The sequence below is a fragment of the Cuculus canorus genome, chromosome 3, assembly GCF_017976375.1.
Source record: "Cuculus canorus isolate bCucCan1 chromosome 3, bCucCan1.pri, whole genome shotgun sequence".
NCBI lineage: Eukaryota > Metazoa > Chordata > Aves > Cuculiformes > Cuculidae > Cuculus > Cuculus canorus.
Window position 1 is genome coordinate 62972250 of NC_071403.1, and position 15647 is coordinate 62987896.

Genomic DNA, 15647 nt, shown 5'->3' on the forward strand with positions numbered 1-15647 from the left:
GAAATCGGTAGCAATTCCTTTCCCAAGCACCTTGGTGGGAGCAGAAGGGGCGCAGGGGTTTCCCAGCGAAGCTGCTGCCCCACAGAAAGCAGCGGCTGTGGTCCCAGTCTCCAATTTAAGCGACTGAACCAGCCCTGCTCTCCCCAGCTCCATGTAAGGATTCGTTATGGACGGCTCTGTGAGAGCCTTTTCCCAGTGGGCTTTCTGTAAGCCCACCAGCAGGCAGACATTCCCGCTGGGACAAGTGCTGCCCAACAGCCACAGGAATGCCACCACAGCCTCACCAGCACCACCAGCACGACCAGCACTACCAACACACCACCACCACCAGCATTACACCAACAGCACCAGCACTACCAACACCACCACCAGCAGCACCAGCACTACCACCAGCACTACCACCAGCATCAGCACTACCACCAGCATCAGCTCTACCACCAGCACTACCACCAGCACCAGTAGAGCACCACCATCAGCACCATCAGCACCACCAGCAGCAGCACCAGCACTACCAGCATCAGTACCACCAGCATTAACATCAGTACCACCAGCATTAACACCAGCACCCCGCTTCCCGCCCCCCCCGCCCCAGCCCCGCCGCCCGAGGCGCCTCCCCGCTCTCCCGGCTGCCGGTACCTGCCGGGCCCGTCCCGGTGCCGCCGAGCAGCAGCCAGAGGTGCAGCGCGACCCCGACCGCACAGGGGCAGAGCAGCACCAGCCAGTTTCGCATTGGCCGCCGCCGCCGCCGGCCCCTTCCCGTCCGCGCCGGCCTCTCCGCGCGCCGCCCCGCCCCGCCCCGCGTCCGCCGGCAGCCGCAGCCCCGCCCGCAGCCCCACAATGCCCGGGGGGCGGGGCTCCGTGCGCGGGGGGGCGCCGGGGGGGGGGAGAGGCTTTCAAGCGGAGGCAGTGACGTTTTTATTTTACAATTCAAATCGGATGCCCTTCTCAACAAGGCATCCCATCTTATAAAAGCAGCACGGGTAGACACGAGTTTTAGACAAAGAACCATGAAAGTCTCCAAAGAATGTTTATTTTTTAGGTTATCCAGCCACGTCTGGAGACTCAGGTTATCTCCTGACCCAGGACAACTAGATCTTAGAAGACAATTAAGCATTTGGGCAATCCCCGGTTTCAATGCAGGATGGGGGATGATGTGATTTAGAGCAGCCCTGTGGAGAAGGACTTTGGGGTGCTGGTTGGTGAGAAGCTCGACATGAGCCGGCAATGTGTGCTTGGAGCCCAGAAGCCAACCGTATGCTCGGCTGCATCCAAAGCAGCGTGGCCAGCAGGGAGAGGGAGGGGATTCGAGAAAGCGGGGAGGGACTGTTCACAAAGGCTTGTGGTGATAGGACGAGGGGCAATGGGTATAAACTGGAGAGGAGCAGATTTAGACTAGACATAGGGAAGAACTTCACATGACAGTGGTGAGGCGCTGGCACAGGTTGCTCAGGGAAGCTGTGGATACCCCATCCCTGGAGGTGTTCAAGGCCAGGCTGGATGGGGCCTTGGGCAGCCTGGTCTGGTGGGCGATGTCCCTGCCCAGGGCAGGGGCGTTGGAACTGGATGATATTTAAGATCCCTTCCAACTCAAACCATTCTGTGATTCAATAAAGAGAAGAATCACGGAATTATAGAATCATAGGGTGAACCTACTTGGAAAAAAAAGTGATGTGGATAAATAATCAAAGGCTTCTCAGAAGTTAATGTGTAAACTAGAAGTTCATGTGTAACAGCCGTAAGGCTTAAGTGAATACTTGCTGATACTATTCTGTCAGAAACACATACTTTAATAAAAGAACCTGATACGTATGAAGTATAATTGAAAGAAAGGATTGAGTTTTCACGAAAAGAAGACTAAAACTGCTTTTGAAAATCCCCAAGCTGTGAGAAGTGTTTGGAAAATGCTTAAAGTGCTTTCAAACAGCTTAATTAAGAATCATTTTTCATCCAACTGGAGTGAGATATTAGAAAGAAAACCAATTACTTTAACCTTTAAATATTGGTATAAAGAGCAAAAGGAAAATGTTTTGAAAATACATAAACTTTGGTTTGTTTGCGTGCTTATGCATATTTAATATGCAATGCATTGTGTACTTGTCAGCAAATAATAGCACTAGGAAAAGTATTTATACAAAAATGCTGTTGTTACTAATCACTATTTACATTTCACTTGTCTTTCAGCAGGTTCAGCTGCAGAAATAAAAGCTGGTCCAACTGCTAATATTATTCTATATTTGTCTGTATTCATTGTAGCCAATATGTTAAGTTCTCTCCCCAAGCCTCCACCGAGGCCAGGTGAACTGACAGGTATCTTAGTGACAAACATATCTGGCAGTGATTACTTCTTTGCAGACAAAACAGAGGATCCAGTTCCTTAATACCTTCCTTTCTATACAGTGGTATACCTACCATCCTCAGGGATAAAGGAATATATAACGTATAAAATAGGAGAAATCTGTTCCTACTTTTATCTTCCACATTAGAGAAACAGGGTATCTTGGTCAAAAGGGTAAGATATATGCATTTCTTTGTTAGTTATGCAGGAAATGATTAAAAATGCAGTCCAGTTGTAGAAGACTGGAGTTTCCTACTCCATTTTCTCTCAGATTCTCTGCAAGATTTTAAAGCCAAAGATGTAATCTAAGCCTACCACCTTCATAATCTGTAGAAGACACAAGCAGTGGTACTTCCCGTGTTGTGTATGACACTGGAAGGGTGCACCTGGCTGTAAATCATGAAACGATCAGCTCCAGCCATCAGCCTGTTTTTCAGAAGTTCCCATTACCAAAGCAGTTTGCATTCCTGAGGGGTTTTATGGGGACTGGTATTTTGGGGAAGCAAGCTGATAGCGGAGTGTCTAAAAATGGATTCAAGGCACTGAGTTTTAGGTACGCTTTTTGAAAAGTCTTGGCCCGTATAAAAATGAGACTTTTCCAGAGATTTTAGAATCATGGAGATATATATATATAGCATGAAAAGACATATCTGAAATATAACTTCTAGATAACGTCAAATTATTTTCCCACAGGATAGCAAATTTTGGTTTGGGTTATGCCACTATTAGATATCATTTACCAAACTCGCACCATTTTCACTCTGCGCTTTCTGAGCAGATGTACTGCTCTGACATTACTGACTCGGGCTGTACCTCTGGCACACAAAGTACAGTACAGGCACAACATGTTGGTCACAAGAGCTGGAGATAGAAAAGACAGAAATTTTAGCCCTCAGGCTGCTTGCAAACTTAAGGTGCCACTGTTGAATTTGCTCTGGATGAGCATCTCCTGTCTGACAGGGAGGAGACGCATGCTTTGATGAGTACCATAGGGATAACTTTGTATCACAGGTAGCCAGGTGGTAGCATTCGATTTTTTTAATGTTTGTTTGCCTAATTATTGCCCTTAGCAGGTGACTGGGGTTTTTTTAGGACACTAGCAGCAGATGAGAGGAGTGAGAAGCAGGGCAGAGCTACATGGGTTTTAGCAGAGCTTATCCTCCAGGAGTTACGTGTTTCATTGATCTGTGTGTGCTCCATCTGAAAACAGAGGAAAGATTGGTGAGAGATTCTGCGTTGAGGATTTGGAGCTTAACTTTCTCCACACCTTGCAGTAGTACTGATACATTACATTCCAAAAAATCATTGTGCTTTCAATTAAAAGGAAAAATATTAAAAGATATTACAGAGCAGGGTGTGAAGGATTTTAGAGTTTAAACGGTTGTAAATGTGCATCCCAGGCGTGTGCTTATTTTTTTTCCAGTAATCATGACCTAAACAGATTCACAGCCTGTACTGAGGAATTATCAATCCTTTCCTTACCTTCCTTAGGAACTTTAGAAGAAATGGATTTTATTTTCCCAATGTCCCCCTGCCTCCCCTTTTAGCTTTCTGATCCAGATGAAGTGAACATGCAGAGAAGTTCCCAGATTCCCCAGCTTGAGCTATTAATGCATTCAGTGTCACTGGGGTCCCCTGAGGAGAGACAAAGGAATAGTGCAAAAACTGATCTTGGAAAACAGGCTGTCTTGCTGAAGGGCCTGCCAGCTCATATCATTAGCAGCAACAAAGAGAAGTCAATGGTATGTGACCAGCCAGCTCTACAGACTGTGATGGACAGGCATGAAGAGAGATGCTATTAGAAAGCTTTAGGCAACACACAGCATGCAGCCGGTGTGGCGAGAGGCCTGTATTCATTTGTACACTGAATGGAGGCAAGAATCTAATAAGATTTTGCCCTTGGCTATCTTCCTTAACAGTGTCTTAAGGGAGACTTGCTAGTTTCCCTTACAAAAATCCGAATATGGCATGACTACCAATTCTACTCTATGTTCTTCTTTATTAAGAGACGCAAAGAATTCAAAAGGTCAAGGAGGCAGCATTTTCTTTAGAGAAACCACATGATTTGACTCTTTCCATCACAGCTGTTAAATGCTTCAGGGCATGGTTGCAATGGAACTTAATCTTGCAACTCCTTCACGCCAGCTGATCATACAATAGCCCGTAACTGGGATCTGTGAGAAGATCTGAACATAGAACACAATGGGTGTCATAATCTGCAATGATTTTTTGATAAGGCTACCCAGTGCTTCCCAGTTGAAGAATGGACTCTCTTGAAGCCATTCCACACTTTAGCTCTTTGGGCTGAGGGTTGCAGACAACAACCTCTTTCACACTGGGAAGTTTGGTAAGTTTCAGCTGAAATAATTCAATGATTTCTGAAAACTTACAGAAGTTAGATAAGAGCATTAAGGAAAAAAAGTACTTGTTTTGTCTCAAATTATTTTCTATTATTTTGTTGACCCTTTTATTTTAATGAATATCTTGATGTCCTTTTAGAGCAGTGGCTTTAAATGTTGCTTAATTAGTTCAGCAAAACAGTATTGTAACTTGCTTTTCTTCCTTCATGTTTTCTGTGCAGAATTTTTAACAATTCTGGTACATGGCTCTGATTTGTGGCAGAAGCCACAGTTTAGACTGACTTTGCTAAGGACCGAGAATATCCCGCAGGGGCTTCTTTTCACTGGCATTGCAAAAACGTAGCAACCAAAATAGCTCTGACGTTGTGCTCAGGCAGAGATAACCCAGCTTTCCTCAGCTTACTTTCCTTTACAGAAAGGCAGAGCTTCAAGTTTCATTTCCTCTCACAAAATAGTCATATGAGCATCCTAGTGGATGACCAAGTCACCATCCCTTATTCCAGAGAGGAGTACATTCGAACTTCCTTGTTATCTTCTGGAAAGAAGGTGGTGTTCAGTTGGATGGGTTTTTTTTTTTGAACCAGACCCAGCGTAAACTGCACAAGAGTTGATAATTTCCAAACAAAACTGGCTGGAAGGACATCGCAGTTATCCAAACATACTAACACAGCAATAATAAGTTTCACAGTCTTAGCTGACTCCTTGTCATGTTAGTGACAATCCAGTGTAGAAGTGGACTCCAAACCACCTGTATGGTAGCAGCTAAATCTTGACAGGCACATCTCAGAGAGTTGAAGAGAGGAGTGTCTCACAAAGAGGTCAAACAACACTAACAGTCCAATAATCAGGGAACAAGTGGCACAAAAAATTCCAGATATGGGTACAAAAGAGAATAAGGTTTATAGGAAGTCTTGCTGAGACCTATGACAGCAAACATGCTTTATAATCACATGGCTGGCAGAATCATAGAATAGTTAGGGCTGGAAGGGAGATCACCTAGTTCCAACGCCCCTGACATGGGCAGGCACATCCCACTAGATCAGGCTGCCCAAGGCCCCATCCAATCTGGCCTTGAACACCTCCAGGGATGGGGCAGCCACAGCTTCCCTGGGCAACCTATGCCAGTGTCTCACCACTCTCATGGTGAAGAAATTTTTCCTAATGTCCAGTCTAAATCTGCCCCTCTCCAGCTTATACCTGTTCCCCCTTATCCTGTCACTACAAGCCTTTAGGAATAGCCCTTCTCTAGCTTTCTTGCAGGCCTCCTTCAGCCCTCCGATCATCTTTGTAGCCCTCCTCTGGATGGGCTGTTCCAACAGCTCCATATCCTTCTTACACTGAGGATTCGAGAACTAGAGAGTAGTTAAGCTGTTGGTAGAGAGTTAAGCTGTTGAGAGGAATACAAAAGAAGATTGCCCACATATTATTTATCATTTCATTATAATCTATCATTGGATAGATAATATTCAGGGTATATATTTTTAAATAAATATGTACATGAGTTGATGATATTTTCCCTTCATGGTGCTTACCCTGGTTAGGATGGGCGTGCTCTGCTGGAGAATGCACCAGATGGCTTCTTCGTTTGTTGCAGAATATGCAAGGTGGTTGAGGTAGGACCACAAAAGAGTGTTACAAGACGAAGGGTCATTGCTGCTTGGGGAACTGGGTCTTGTCATTGCCTCAGTGCAACACCAGGAAGGACATGAAACTAAGCGTTTCACGTCACTTTTTTCCCTTTAGCTTCTGTGTGTTTGCCTTGCAAATGTCACTCCAGTTTGTAGAGTTGAGGATGCACAGCTGAGGCTTGAGCAAATGGGAACATTGTTTGAGATGTTGAAAGAGCTAACTGCTATGAAGAGGCAGGTACTGACAATTTCACCAGCTCTGTTCTGCTTCCTGCTGTAAGATGAGAACAGTTCCACCCTCACATTCCTCCAGGATACTATGGAGATACTTTGTGAAGCAATCCGTGATGAGCACCACAGAGAAGCTCATCAGGGAGTAGTTCTACATTGAAAGCAGAATTTGTGAGTAAATCAGGCCTGGGGCTACCCAATGAATAAAGACACCAAAATAGTATCGAGTAACTGCTCATTAACTGAGCATTGCCTATACTGCTTTAGTGCCTTGTGGGAATCCTTGAAATCTGGAATAGTAGTGCATACAAATGAGACAGGCAAATGGAAAATGCATAAGCAAATTTAACTCTGACATTTCTTAAATCAGTGCTTAACTTAGCTTCTTTAATGATCTTTTAATATATTTTATTGTGCTTATTCAGATCCTGTTTAAACATCCTCAGAAGTGTTCACATCCTTGTTGCAAGTATTTGTTTAGCTGGTCTGGGCAGAATTGTAAAGAAATGTGATCACTTTTATGGCCTTCTAATTTTGAATTAATAGATATTCCATAGTTGCTCTCTACAATTCTTTTCCACAGTCTGAAGCAAACTTCCAGAATAAAACATGCACGTGCTGGCTGAGAAAGAAGAAAAGACGTCAGAGAGGCTATTATCCATAACATTCTTTATATTACTAAAGCTTCTGTTCAGGCATTTTTTCATAAGAATCTCAGCATTTGAAGTTTTATTCACTTGATCTTTTAAGGATATGACTCACATATTCATATCAGCTCTGAAGATAAATATATTGGAAATCTGTGTGTTTTGTTCTGACGAGTAGGATAAAAGCCAATATGCTTTCCAGGGGGAAACCTCTCAGACAAGAATCAGTACAAGAACCATAGCAGTGAATAGTCTTTGCAAAAAGAAAGTTAAGGTTAATTTTACAGCCAAAAGTCACGTGAGCCTCACTTGCCAGAGAGAGGCTGTTGCACTGTAAAGATCTTTGAAGTCACTGCTACTTGACAGGTTTTTTTAAAAATCACAACAGTTCTTTTCTATAAAGTTTGGATCATTCCTTCCTATCACTGAAAAGAATTGTGCATCTCTTCAGAGCACACGATAGAAAGAACGAAGGGCTCAGGTACGCAGCCTGAAGTTCAAAGGCACAATAGGATATGGTACAGTGGGAGACCACACAACAAATAGATTTTGTGGGATGGGTGGCCTTTTGAAACATGTCCTTCTGCCATGCCTAGTGAATATTCCATGAAACACTATTCTAAGCATAAGCAGTGGCCTAAGCTCTGTTCTGACTGTATGCTTAGGCTGTGGCACGCAGGAGAGTATTTGGCCTAGACTGCAATAATTGGGGGAAAGAAAATATCCTCAGATAAAAAAAAAACAGCACCCAGGAGCAAAGTTTGAATGCGGAGGAACAGCACAGCCATCAGTCACGTGAAAGCTGTCACAGGTCTGCAAAGAGAAGGCAAACAGGAGAGATTAGAGACAGCAAGATTGAGTGCACCCTCAACAAGTTCGCAGATGACACCAAGCTGAGCAGTACAGTTGCAACACCGGAAGGACAGGATGTCATCCAGAGGGACTGCGACAGGCTGGAGTGGGCCTGTGTGAATCTCATGAGGTTCAACAAGGCCAAGTGCAAGGTCCTACACCCGGGATGGGGTAATCCGCAATTTCAATATGGGATTGGGGATGATGTGATTGAGAGCAGCCCTGCAGAGAAGGACTTGGAGGTGCTGGTGGTTGAGAATGATAAGTGACAAACGTTTAAGCTGGTGTATTAATCAATAGCAATTGTCCAGGTTTGTATATCTTATAGTGGTAAGTGCCTTGAGGAATGTTTTTCTAAAGGGGGACCCATTGTGCAAGGAACAGGCATCCTCCAAGATATGGAAACCCAGAATCCACACATCAGAAAAGGATTGTTTTTCTCAATGTTTGGGCTGCACCCCCGTTAGAGGTTGAAGGTTTAAAAGCGAGGAAGACTTCAAGCCTTCATCTTTGGTCACCAGGAGGGGTCCTCATGACCACCCAAAGGACCAACTATGCATGCAAATGAGGCGTGGAGACATGCTAATGATTTCTCAAAAAATATGAATATGTAATACATTTTTGGGAGATTAAATGAATATGCATAAATCTGTAACATAAAAGACGTGTGGTTTTCTTGCTTGGGATGTGTGTTTTTGTAGGACCAATCCCCCATGCACCCACTACTGGAGATAAAGGGTACCTGCTTAATAACAACTATCCAGTTGTTATTGACTTATTACCTCGGAATCCTTGCCCAGCTACATCTAGCCTCCCACTTCGATGAGGAGTGTTAGAAAGCAAAGGGGCTTGGAAACTCCATCCTTTGAATTAAGAAGCTCAATATGAGCTGGTAATGTACTCTTGCAGTCCAGAAGGCCAACTGTATCCTTGGCTGCATCAAAAGAAGCATAGCCAGCAAGTCGAGAGAGGTGCTTCTGTCCCTCTGCTTTGCTCTTGTGAGACCCCACCTGGAGTATTGTGTCCAGTTCTGGAATCCTCAACGTAAGAAGGATATGGAGCTGTTGGAACGGGTGAGAGAGTTAGAGTTGTTCAGCTTGGAGAAGAGAAGGCTCAGAGGAGATATTAGAGTGATCTTCCTGAAGGGGCTACAGGAAAACTGGGGAGGGACTGTTTACAAAGCCTTGTAGCAGTAGGACAAGGGGCAATGGATATAAACTGGAGAGTGGCAGATTTAGACTAGACATAAGGAAGAATTTCTTCCCCATGAGAGTGTTGAGGCAGTGGCACAGATTGCCCAGGGAAGCTATGGATGCCCCATCCCTGGAGGTGTCCAAGGCCAGGTTGGATGGGGCCTTGGGCAGCCTGGTCTGGTGGAAGGTGTCCCTGCCCATGTCAGGGGGTTGGAACTGGATGATCTTTAAGGTCCCTTCCAGCCCTAACTATTCTATGTTTATTAGCAGTTACTGCCCTGGGGGCCCGATCAGCCCCGGAGCCAGGCCTCTCTGCTGTTTGCAGCCACATCACCTGCTGGAGGGAGCAAAAGGCAAAAGTGTAGGTGGTGGTGGTGACACAACTGGTGGCAGTGAGGAACAGGCGCTTGAGTTATATGTGAACCTGGAAAATGAAATTTGAGGAAGGAGCACACAGCAACTCCAGCTGTTACACCACAGCTTTTAAAGTGTTATTTAGCTACAAACCTGACCTATTTAACCAAATCATGTTTTTGACTCCTGTCTTCTCCTGAACTGAGAAGCCAGAACTGAAGTGTGAGGTTGAATCACAACCCAGCAGTACCGCAGGGACAGGCAATAACTTACACGATGCAGATGATGAAAACAGAAGCACTGGTTCTCTGCTTTGGAGAATGTGTGTATTAAATTAAACCCCTCCTTTGAGGTCATTTCTAGTTGATGTCGATATTTTCTTGTTTCAGCTGGCTGTTTATCACTTTATCGGTAGATGGCAGTAACAGATGATCCTGTGCTACTCGTAAGAGGAATTTGGGGAAGAAAAGACCCTATTTTAGGGTAAAGCTGCTCGTTTTGTTTGTTCACAAGTGTGAGGTGGTGTAAATGTACTTGACAAACTCAGACACACATCTCCGTCTAACAGACAACAAAGCTGTTCCCATACCAGTTCTGGTATTTATGGCTGTACTTAATATAATAGTGCCATAAAGCTAAATTCAATTAGATGCAAATGTACAATGTTTATTCTAGCTATCATTCTCCCCAAAGATTAAATATGCAGGTGCCTGTAACACTTTATATAGCACTTATTCTGGTAATCTTGCCTGCTATTTTTCACACATTACAGTACTATTTAAGTCAGTCTAATGACTTGAAGTATTATTCGCTTTCAGTACAAGAAACCTCTATTTCTTAGGAACTACTCCTCCTCCAAGTTTTCTTTAGTCTCCTTCAAGAAACAAATCCAGATTCTGATGCGGCTTTAAAGGAGAGCCCTCCCTATGGCATTTTATAGGAGAATTATGTACACAAATTTTTACCCCTATACAATGAAGAGATAGGAACAACTATATAATCGCGTCCTCCCAAATTACATCTTTTGTTACTCTTTTGATATCAGAAATCCAGATGGATAAATGACTACTATATTGCAGTTCCAGGCTTTAACATGCACCTTTACAGACCATTGTTTTTAAGTGTTCTTTCCTTGTGTGGGAGCTGACCCTATTGTAAGTCACTGCGAAAATCCTTTTTTAAGATGTCCTTCCAAATAAGTCGGCAACACCTCCCATTTTTACCTTTGTGTCATTGTCGGCAAAGTTATTTATTTCAATCTATGGTGTGACCTAGAACAGCTTAATTTAAACTTCCCTCCCTCTTCCCTCCTTCTTCAACAATAACTAGAGGATAGCTTAAAAATCTTGCCTGTCGGCAGGAGCCAAGCACCCTGCTACTAATTTAATACATGGTCCAGGAAGCAAAGAGGGTGAATTTGGTACATTAGAGAGGAGGGGAATGGCTTCTGGTATTGAAATTATAACATTCTAAATTCCAGGTAAACCAAGGATACTAATCTGAGGAATGCAAAACAACCACCCCACAAGCACTACCTGATACATTACAATTTACCATTCACCCACCACTGGAAAGTCTTATTTCACCAGGGTAGCAAGTGCTAGGATATGAGGAAAAGATTGCTAATAATATGTCAAAAACTCCTTGAGCTTCTGTTCTGAAGTCCTCATTCTGTGAGATGACAGCTCCAGCTCACGCTGTTAACAGGGATCATTTCCTGGGCCTGAAATACGAAGTGACAAGCCTAACGGCATATGAAATAAAAATGGGAGAGGGGACAAAGCTAGGATGGTAACGGGCCCCGTCTTGTCCTCATTGAAGTTAGCAGGTATTAAACAAGACTGTTTGGTAAAAATAAAAACTTATTGCTTCAGCCCACAGGAAACCTTGCTGTAAAACAAAGCTTCATTTTAGAGAGCTGTTTACTTTAATATATATATTTTTGAAGTCATGCTAAACTTCATGATACAACATGTATTTATTTTAGAAAAAAATCCAAGAACTTTCAGATTTTTTTGTGTAGAGTTTGAGGCAAGATGTTTGAGCATAAAACTCAAGTATCAAGAGTAGATTATCTAAACCGCCTCAAAGGTCAAAGCAGCAAAAGATATAACAATGACAAAGGCATTTTATGGTTGGGAGGCAATGGAGGAAAAAGACGTTCTTTTAAATGGTGATTTGTGGGTCAGGATGACATTAAAAAACAAACAGATGATGCCATTCTGTTCAGAGAGTCAATTTTCTGATGGTGAATAGTCATGTGATCCAAAGATGTTACAATTATTCTGAACTGCTGATCTTCCAGGGGTGCCCTCCCGCCCTCTGTCCCCCCTTCAAATTAGCCATCTGTCAGTAGCGTGAATTTGTTTGAGGAACTGGTAAATAAGGCCCAATGATGCTAGAGGAAGCTGTCCTGTTTTCCACTCAGTAGTTACGCTTATACAGTTTAACCTCTTCAGACACATTATAGACCTTCTAAAATAAACATGCAATTTCCACTACTCCATGTGTTTCCTTTTTTAAAATTAGACACATGAAATCATCAGCGACCTTCCAGTACCTGAAGGGGCTACAGGAAAGCTGGGGAGGAACTGTTCGCAAATGCTTGTAGTAATAGGACAAGGGGCAATGGTTATAAACTGGAGAGGGGCAGGTTTAGACTAGACATAAGGAGGAATTTCTTCACCATGAGAGTGGTGAGACACAGGCACAGGTTGCTGTGGATGTCCCTTCCCTGGAGGTGTTCAAGGCCAGGTTGGATGGGGCCTTGGGCAGCCTGATCTGGTAGGAGGTGTCCCTGCCCATGGCACAGGGGAGCTGGAGCTAGATGATCTTTAAGGTCCCTTCCAACCCAAACTATTCTATGATTCTATGATCTTAACAGATCCAAAAATTTTTACCTGAAAGTTATGAACTGATACAAACTTGGGAACAGCTATTAAACATGTAAGAAGTCCAACATTTTTTTTTTTTTTTTAAGAAAAATCTTAAGCCCAAAACAGCAGCATCCACCTCTTCCTAATAAATAAATAAATAAATAAATAAATAAATAAAATTTTTGTATTATAAATGCAGCTCTTGTAACTGTTGATGTTTAAAACTACTGTGAAAAGTTGCAATCTCAGGACCTCAGATGCTCAGGCTAATTGGAAACAGAAAGGGAGCTCTTTGCAGTCCTGTAATAAGCTGTGGCAATTTTGTTATTCTAGATGGGAATGTTAATGATGAGCCTCCAATGCAAGTTGTTACAAAGCCTTTGAGAATAAAGCTGTATGCCCTATATTCACCCTCCCTTGCTGTTCCAGTTAAAACCATACATGCGGAAAGACAAATGAAAATGTTGCCATGGTGATCAGAGCAGTTACCAAATCGTGTACAGTGTGGGAAGGACTCCCTGAAGAACCTTATTAAGCTGTTGTTGCTCCCTTTTAACAAATATTTTCAGAAAGCCATTTTTGTTTCAGTGTCAACAAAACAGCTACTCAGTTAGCTAAAGCCTGTTTATCTACGACTCAAAATAAAGCTGAACACACCACACATTAAGGAGTATTCCTGTTAAAAGTTAGGAATGGGAATCCTAGGCTGTAAACTTTGAAATAAGAAACCAAGACAAGATCTGGTCAGGCCGCTCGAATGTTTCTCAGGATAGGTACTGTGAAGCAGCTTTGTGCCTAATAGACAACGGATATCTTCAGCAGCCAAATTAAAAGTCAAACCTTTAAATGAAAGACATCCCAAAAGCCTGTTGGTTAGAAGGAATATAGTTTTTTTTAATGATAATATTACAGGAAGTTAATTAATATGGAAGTACCGTGTTAGACAGACGTGGTGAGTGAGCTGGCCTGCAGCAGAAACACCTCCCTCTTGTGACTGAGTGCTCTGCATTATCCAAACGGATTGGCAAGAAAACAGAACCTGTACAATGCAGACATCTTGCATTACCACTGCACAAAACAGTACAACAAACATTGAGAGAAACTACTAAAAAATAAACTGGAGCAGGTATTTTGATTTTAGGCTAAAATGCAAATGGCTTCCGTCATAAACCTGCCCTTTTTTAGCATCCAAATTCAGCATTTGAATGTATCCCAAGGTCCTCAGTTCCTCCACTGCTATTTGCCTTGTAGGTATTTAAGATGCTGTTGGAACGCAAGTTTGTGTGGAGCAAGCATGGTCTATGGGTGGCTGCTCAGAGCCTCGACTCAGTCGGACTAGTGCAGCTCTCTAACCAAATTTTGCCTGGCCGCATGTGTGGGGCTGCCTTCACAGGAGTTCCCAAGGCGTGACATTTCCAGTATATTGGCACACTATACATATAAAGTACTGCAGTGAGGGATCTCTCCTAATATATCAGAGAGGAGCTTTCACTTTTTTTAAAAAAAAGAATTTTTTATGAAATTCTACTACGTAACATTTTTTTTTCCATCAGATGCCATGATTGAGCTTAATTTTCCTTAATGAAGACAAGAGATCAATCACATACCATACCTCATTCTTTTCCTCTCACTGTGCTTTAAACCAAGTCAAAATAAAAAACCTCCCAGAATCTCCACAATTTACTTGCTGATAACTTATCTCATGATTAATCTGGGGCTGCAAAATATATAAACTTCCTGGCTGTCAACAGCACAGTGGTCTCATTGCATATTAGAATCATAGAATAGCTTGGGCTGGAAGGGATCTGAAAGACCATCTAATTCCAAGCCCCCTGCCATGGGCAGGGACACTTCCCACTAAACCAGGCTGCCCAAGGCCCCATCCAACCTGGCCTTGGACACCCCCAGGGATGAGGCAGCCACAGCTTCCCTGGGCAACCTGTGCCAGTGCCTCACCACTCTCATCATGAAGGATTTCCTCCCTACGTCTAATCTAAATCTGCCTCTCCCCAGTTTACAGCCATTTCCCCTCGTCCTATCACTACAAGCCTTTGTTAAAAGTCCCTCCCCAGCTTTCTTGTAGCCCCTTCAGGTACTGGAACTGGTTCCTGAACAACAGTCATTTACTGCTACTCTCCATCCCACGAAGTCTTGCTCTTGTGGCCAAAGGTATGTAGAGAGCTTCTTAGAAAATGTGATCCCCCTCCCTGTACTGAACAGGGCAGAATTTAGACCCTTCGCTAAGCCCCTCAGGAACAGGTGACGTTATTACACTTCAAGTTACTTTCTAAAATAATTTAAATCAGTATTGTTCAAAAGAAGATAAGCAGCCACGTTTTTCTACAGCTTTATTGACGCAGTCCTGGTGTGTAACTATACATCTCCATTTTGCTGGTAACTACAATGTTGCTTTACTAAGATTGTTTCTGTAGTCAAGTTTATTACAGTCTTCACAAAACATTTATAAACACCACTTACGGTATATGACTGATTTTTCCAAATATTGTAAATCACTGGGATTTTTTCCTAGTGCTACTTGAGGAAAGGTCACTCTTCACTTTTTAGATATAAATTTGTAAAGGCAAATGAATTAAATTCACCTTCCAAATAAAATAAGAACCTTAAAAATAGCTTCAGAATCTGTATGACTCATTTAGGTCCCAGAAAAATCTATGACTGGCAAAGATATCTACAATTTGATACTGTACTCAAGACTTTCATTAACACCAAAAGAATCTTGATGAAGAACTAAAATTAAACTTTTATTTTGGTCTGAAAGATCAGGATTACCTCGATTTTTTTAGGATTTGTTAATTTTTATTTTTTACCAGAAAATGCACTACCTCCTAAAAATATTGTAGTTATAGGCTAAGTATTCATATCTGAAGAAAAAAATTCTAAAGCTAAAAGCATGCAACACCGATAACAAATTTTAGCATAAGACATTTTTAATTGAAAACTGACTCAAAGGATAGTACAAAAGAGTTTCTTCTCCCTAAAGGGATTTTCAGATGCAGGCACAGGAATAATAAGGGGATCTTCTCCAATGTGAGCATCACAATATGCCAATAAATCTGCTGCAGCCTTGGATACCTAATAGAAGAGAAGAGAGAACTACAGTAATACTTAATTCTGAACCAGTCTGCATTGCAGAAATATTCTTCATCTAAC

At 42.7% G+C, this 15647-nt stretch overlaps 2 protein-coding genes across 9 annotated transcripts in view; both read right to left on the reverse strand.

Moving 5' to 3' along the window:
• The window catches only part of B3GALNT2 (beta-1,3-N-acetylgalactosaminyltransferase 2), a 31288-nt gene extending 30493 nt beyond the window's left edge, over positions 1 to 795 (reverse strand). For all 3 annotated transcript variants that reach the window (XM_054062846.1, XM_054062845.1, XM_054062844.1), the window contains exon 1: positions 637 to 795. In XM_054062846.1, the coding sequence (XP_053918821.1) occupies positions 637 to 730 (94 nt within the window). In that variant the 5' untranslated portion in view covers positions 731 to 795. The remainder of the gene's footprint in view (positions 1 to 636) is intronic.
• Positions 796 to 1107: 312 nt separating this feature from the next.
• The window catches only part of GNG4 (G protein subunit gamma 4), a 28606-nt gene continuing 14066 nt past the window's right edge, over positions 1108 to 15647 (reverse strand). The window contains exon 3 of one of the 6 annotated variants that reach the window (XM_054062855.1): positions 1108 to 3535. In XM_054062855.1, coding sequence (XP_053918830.1) covers positions 3389 to 3535 — 147 coding nt within the window. In that variant the 3' untranslated portion in view covers positions 1108 to 3388. The other 5 variants (XM_054062857.1, XM_054062860.1, XM_054062859.1 and 2 more) reach the window with 5 other exon arrangements.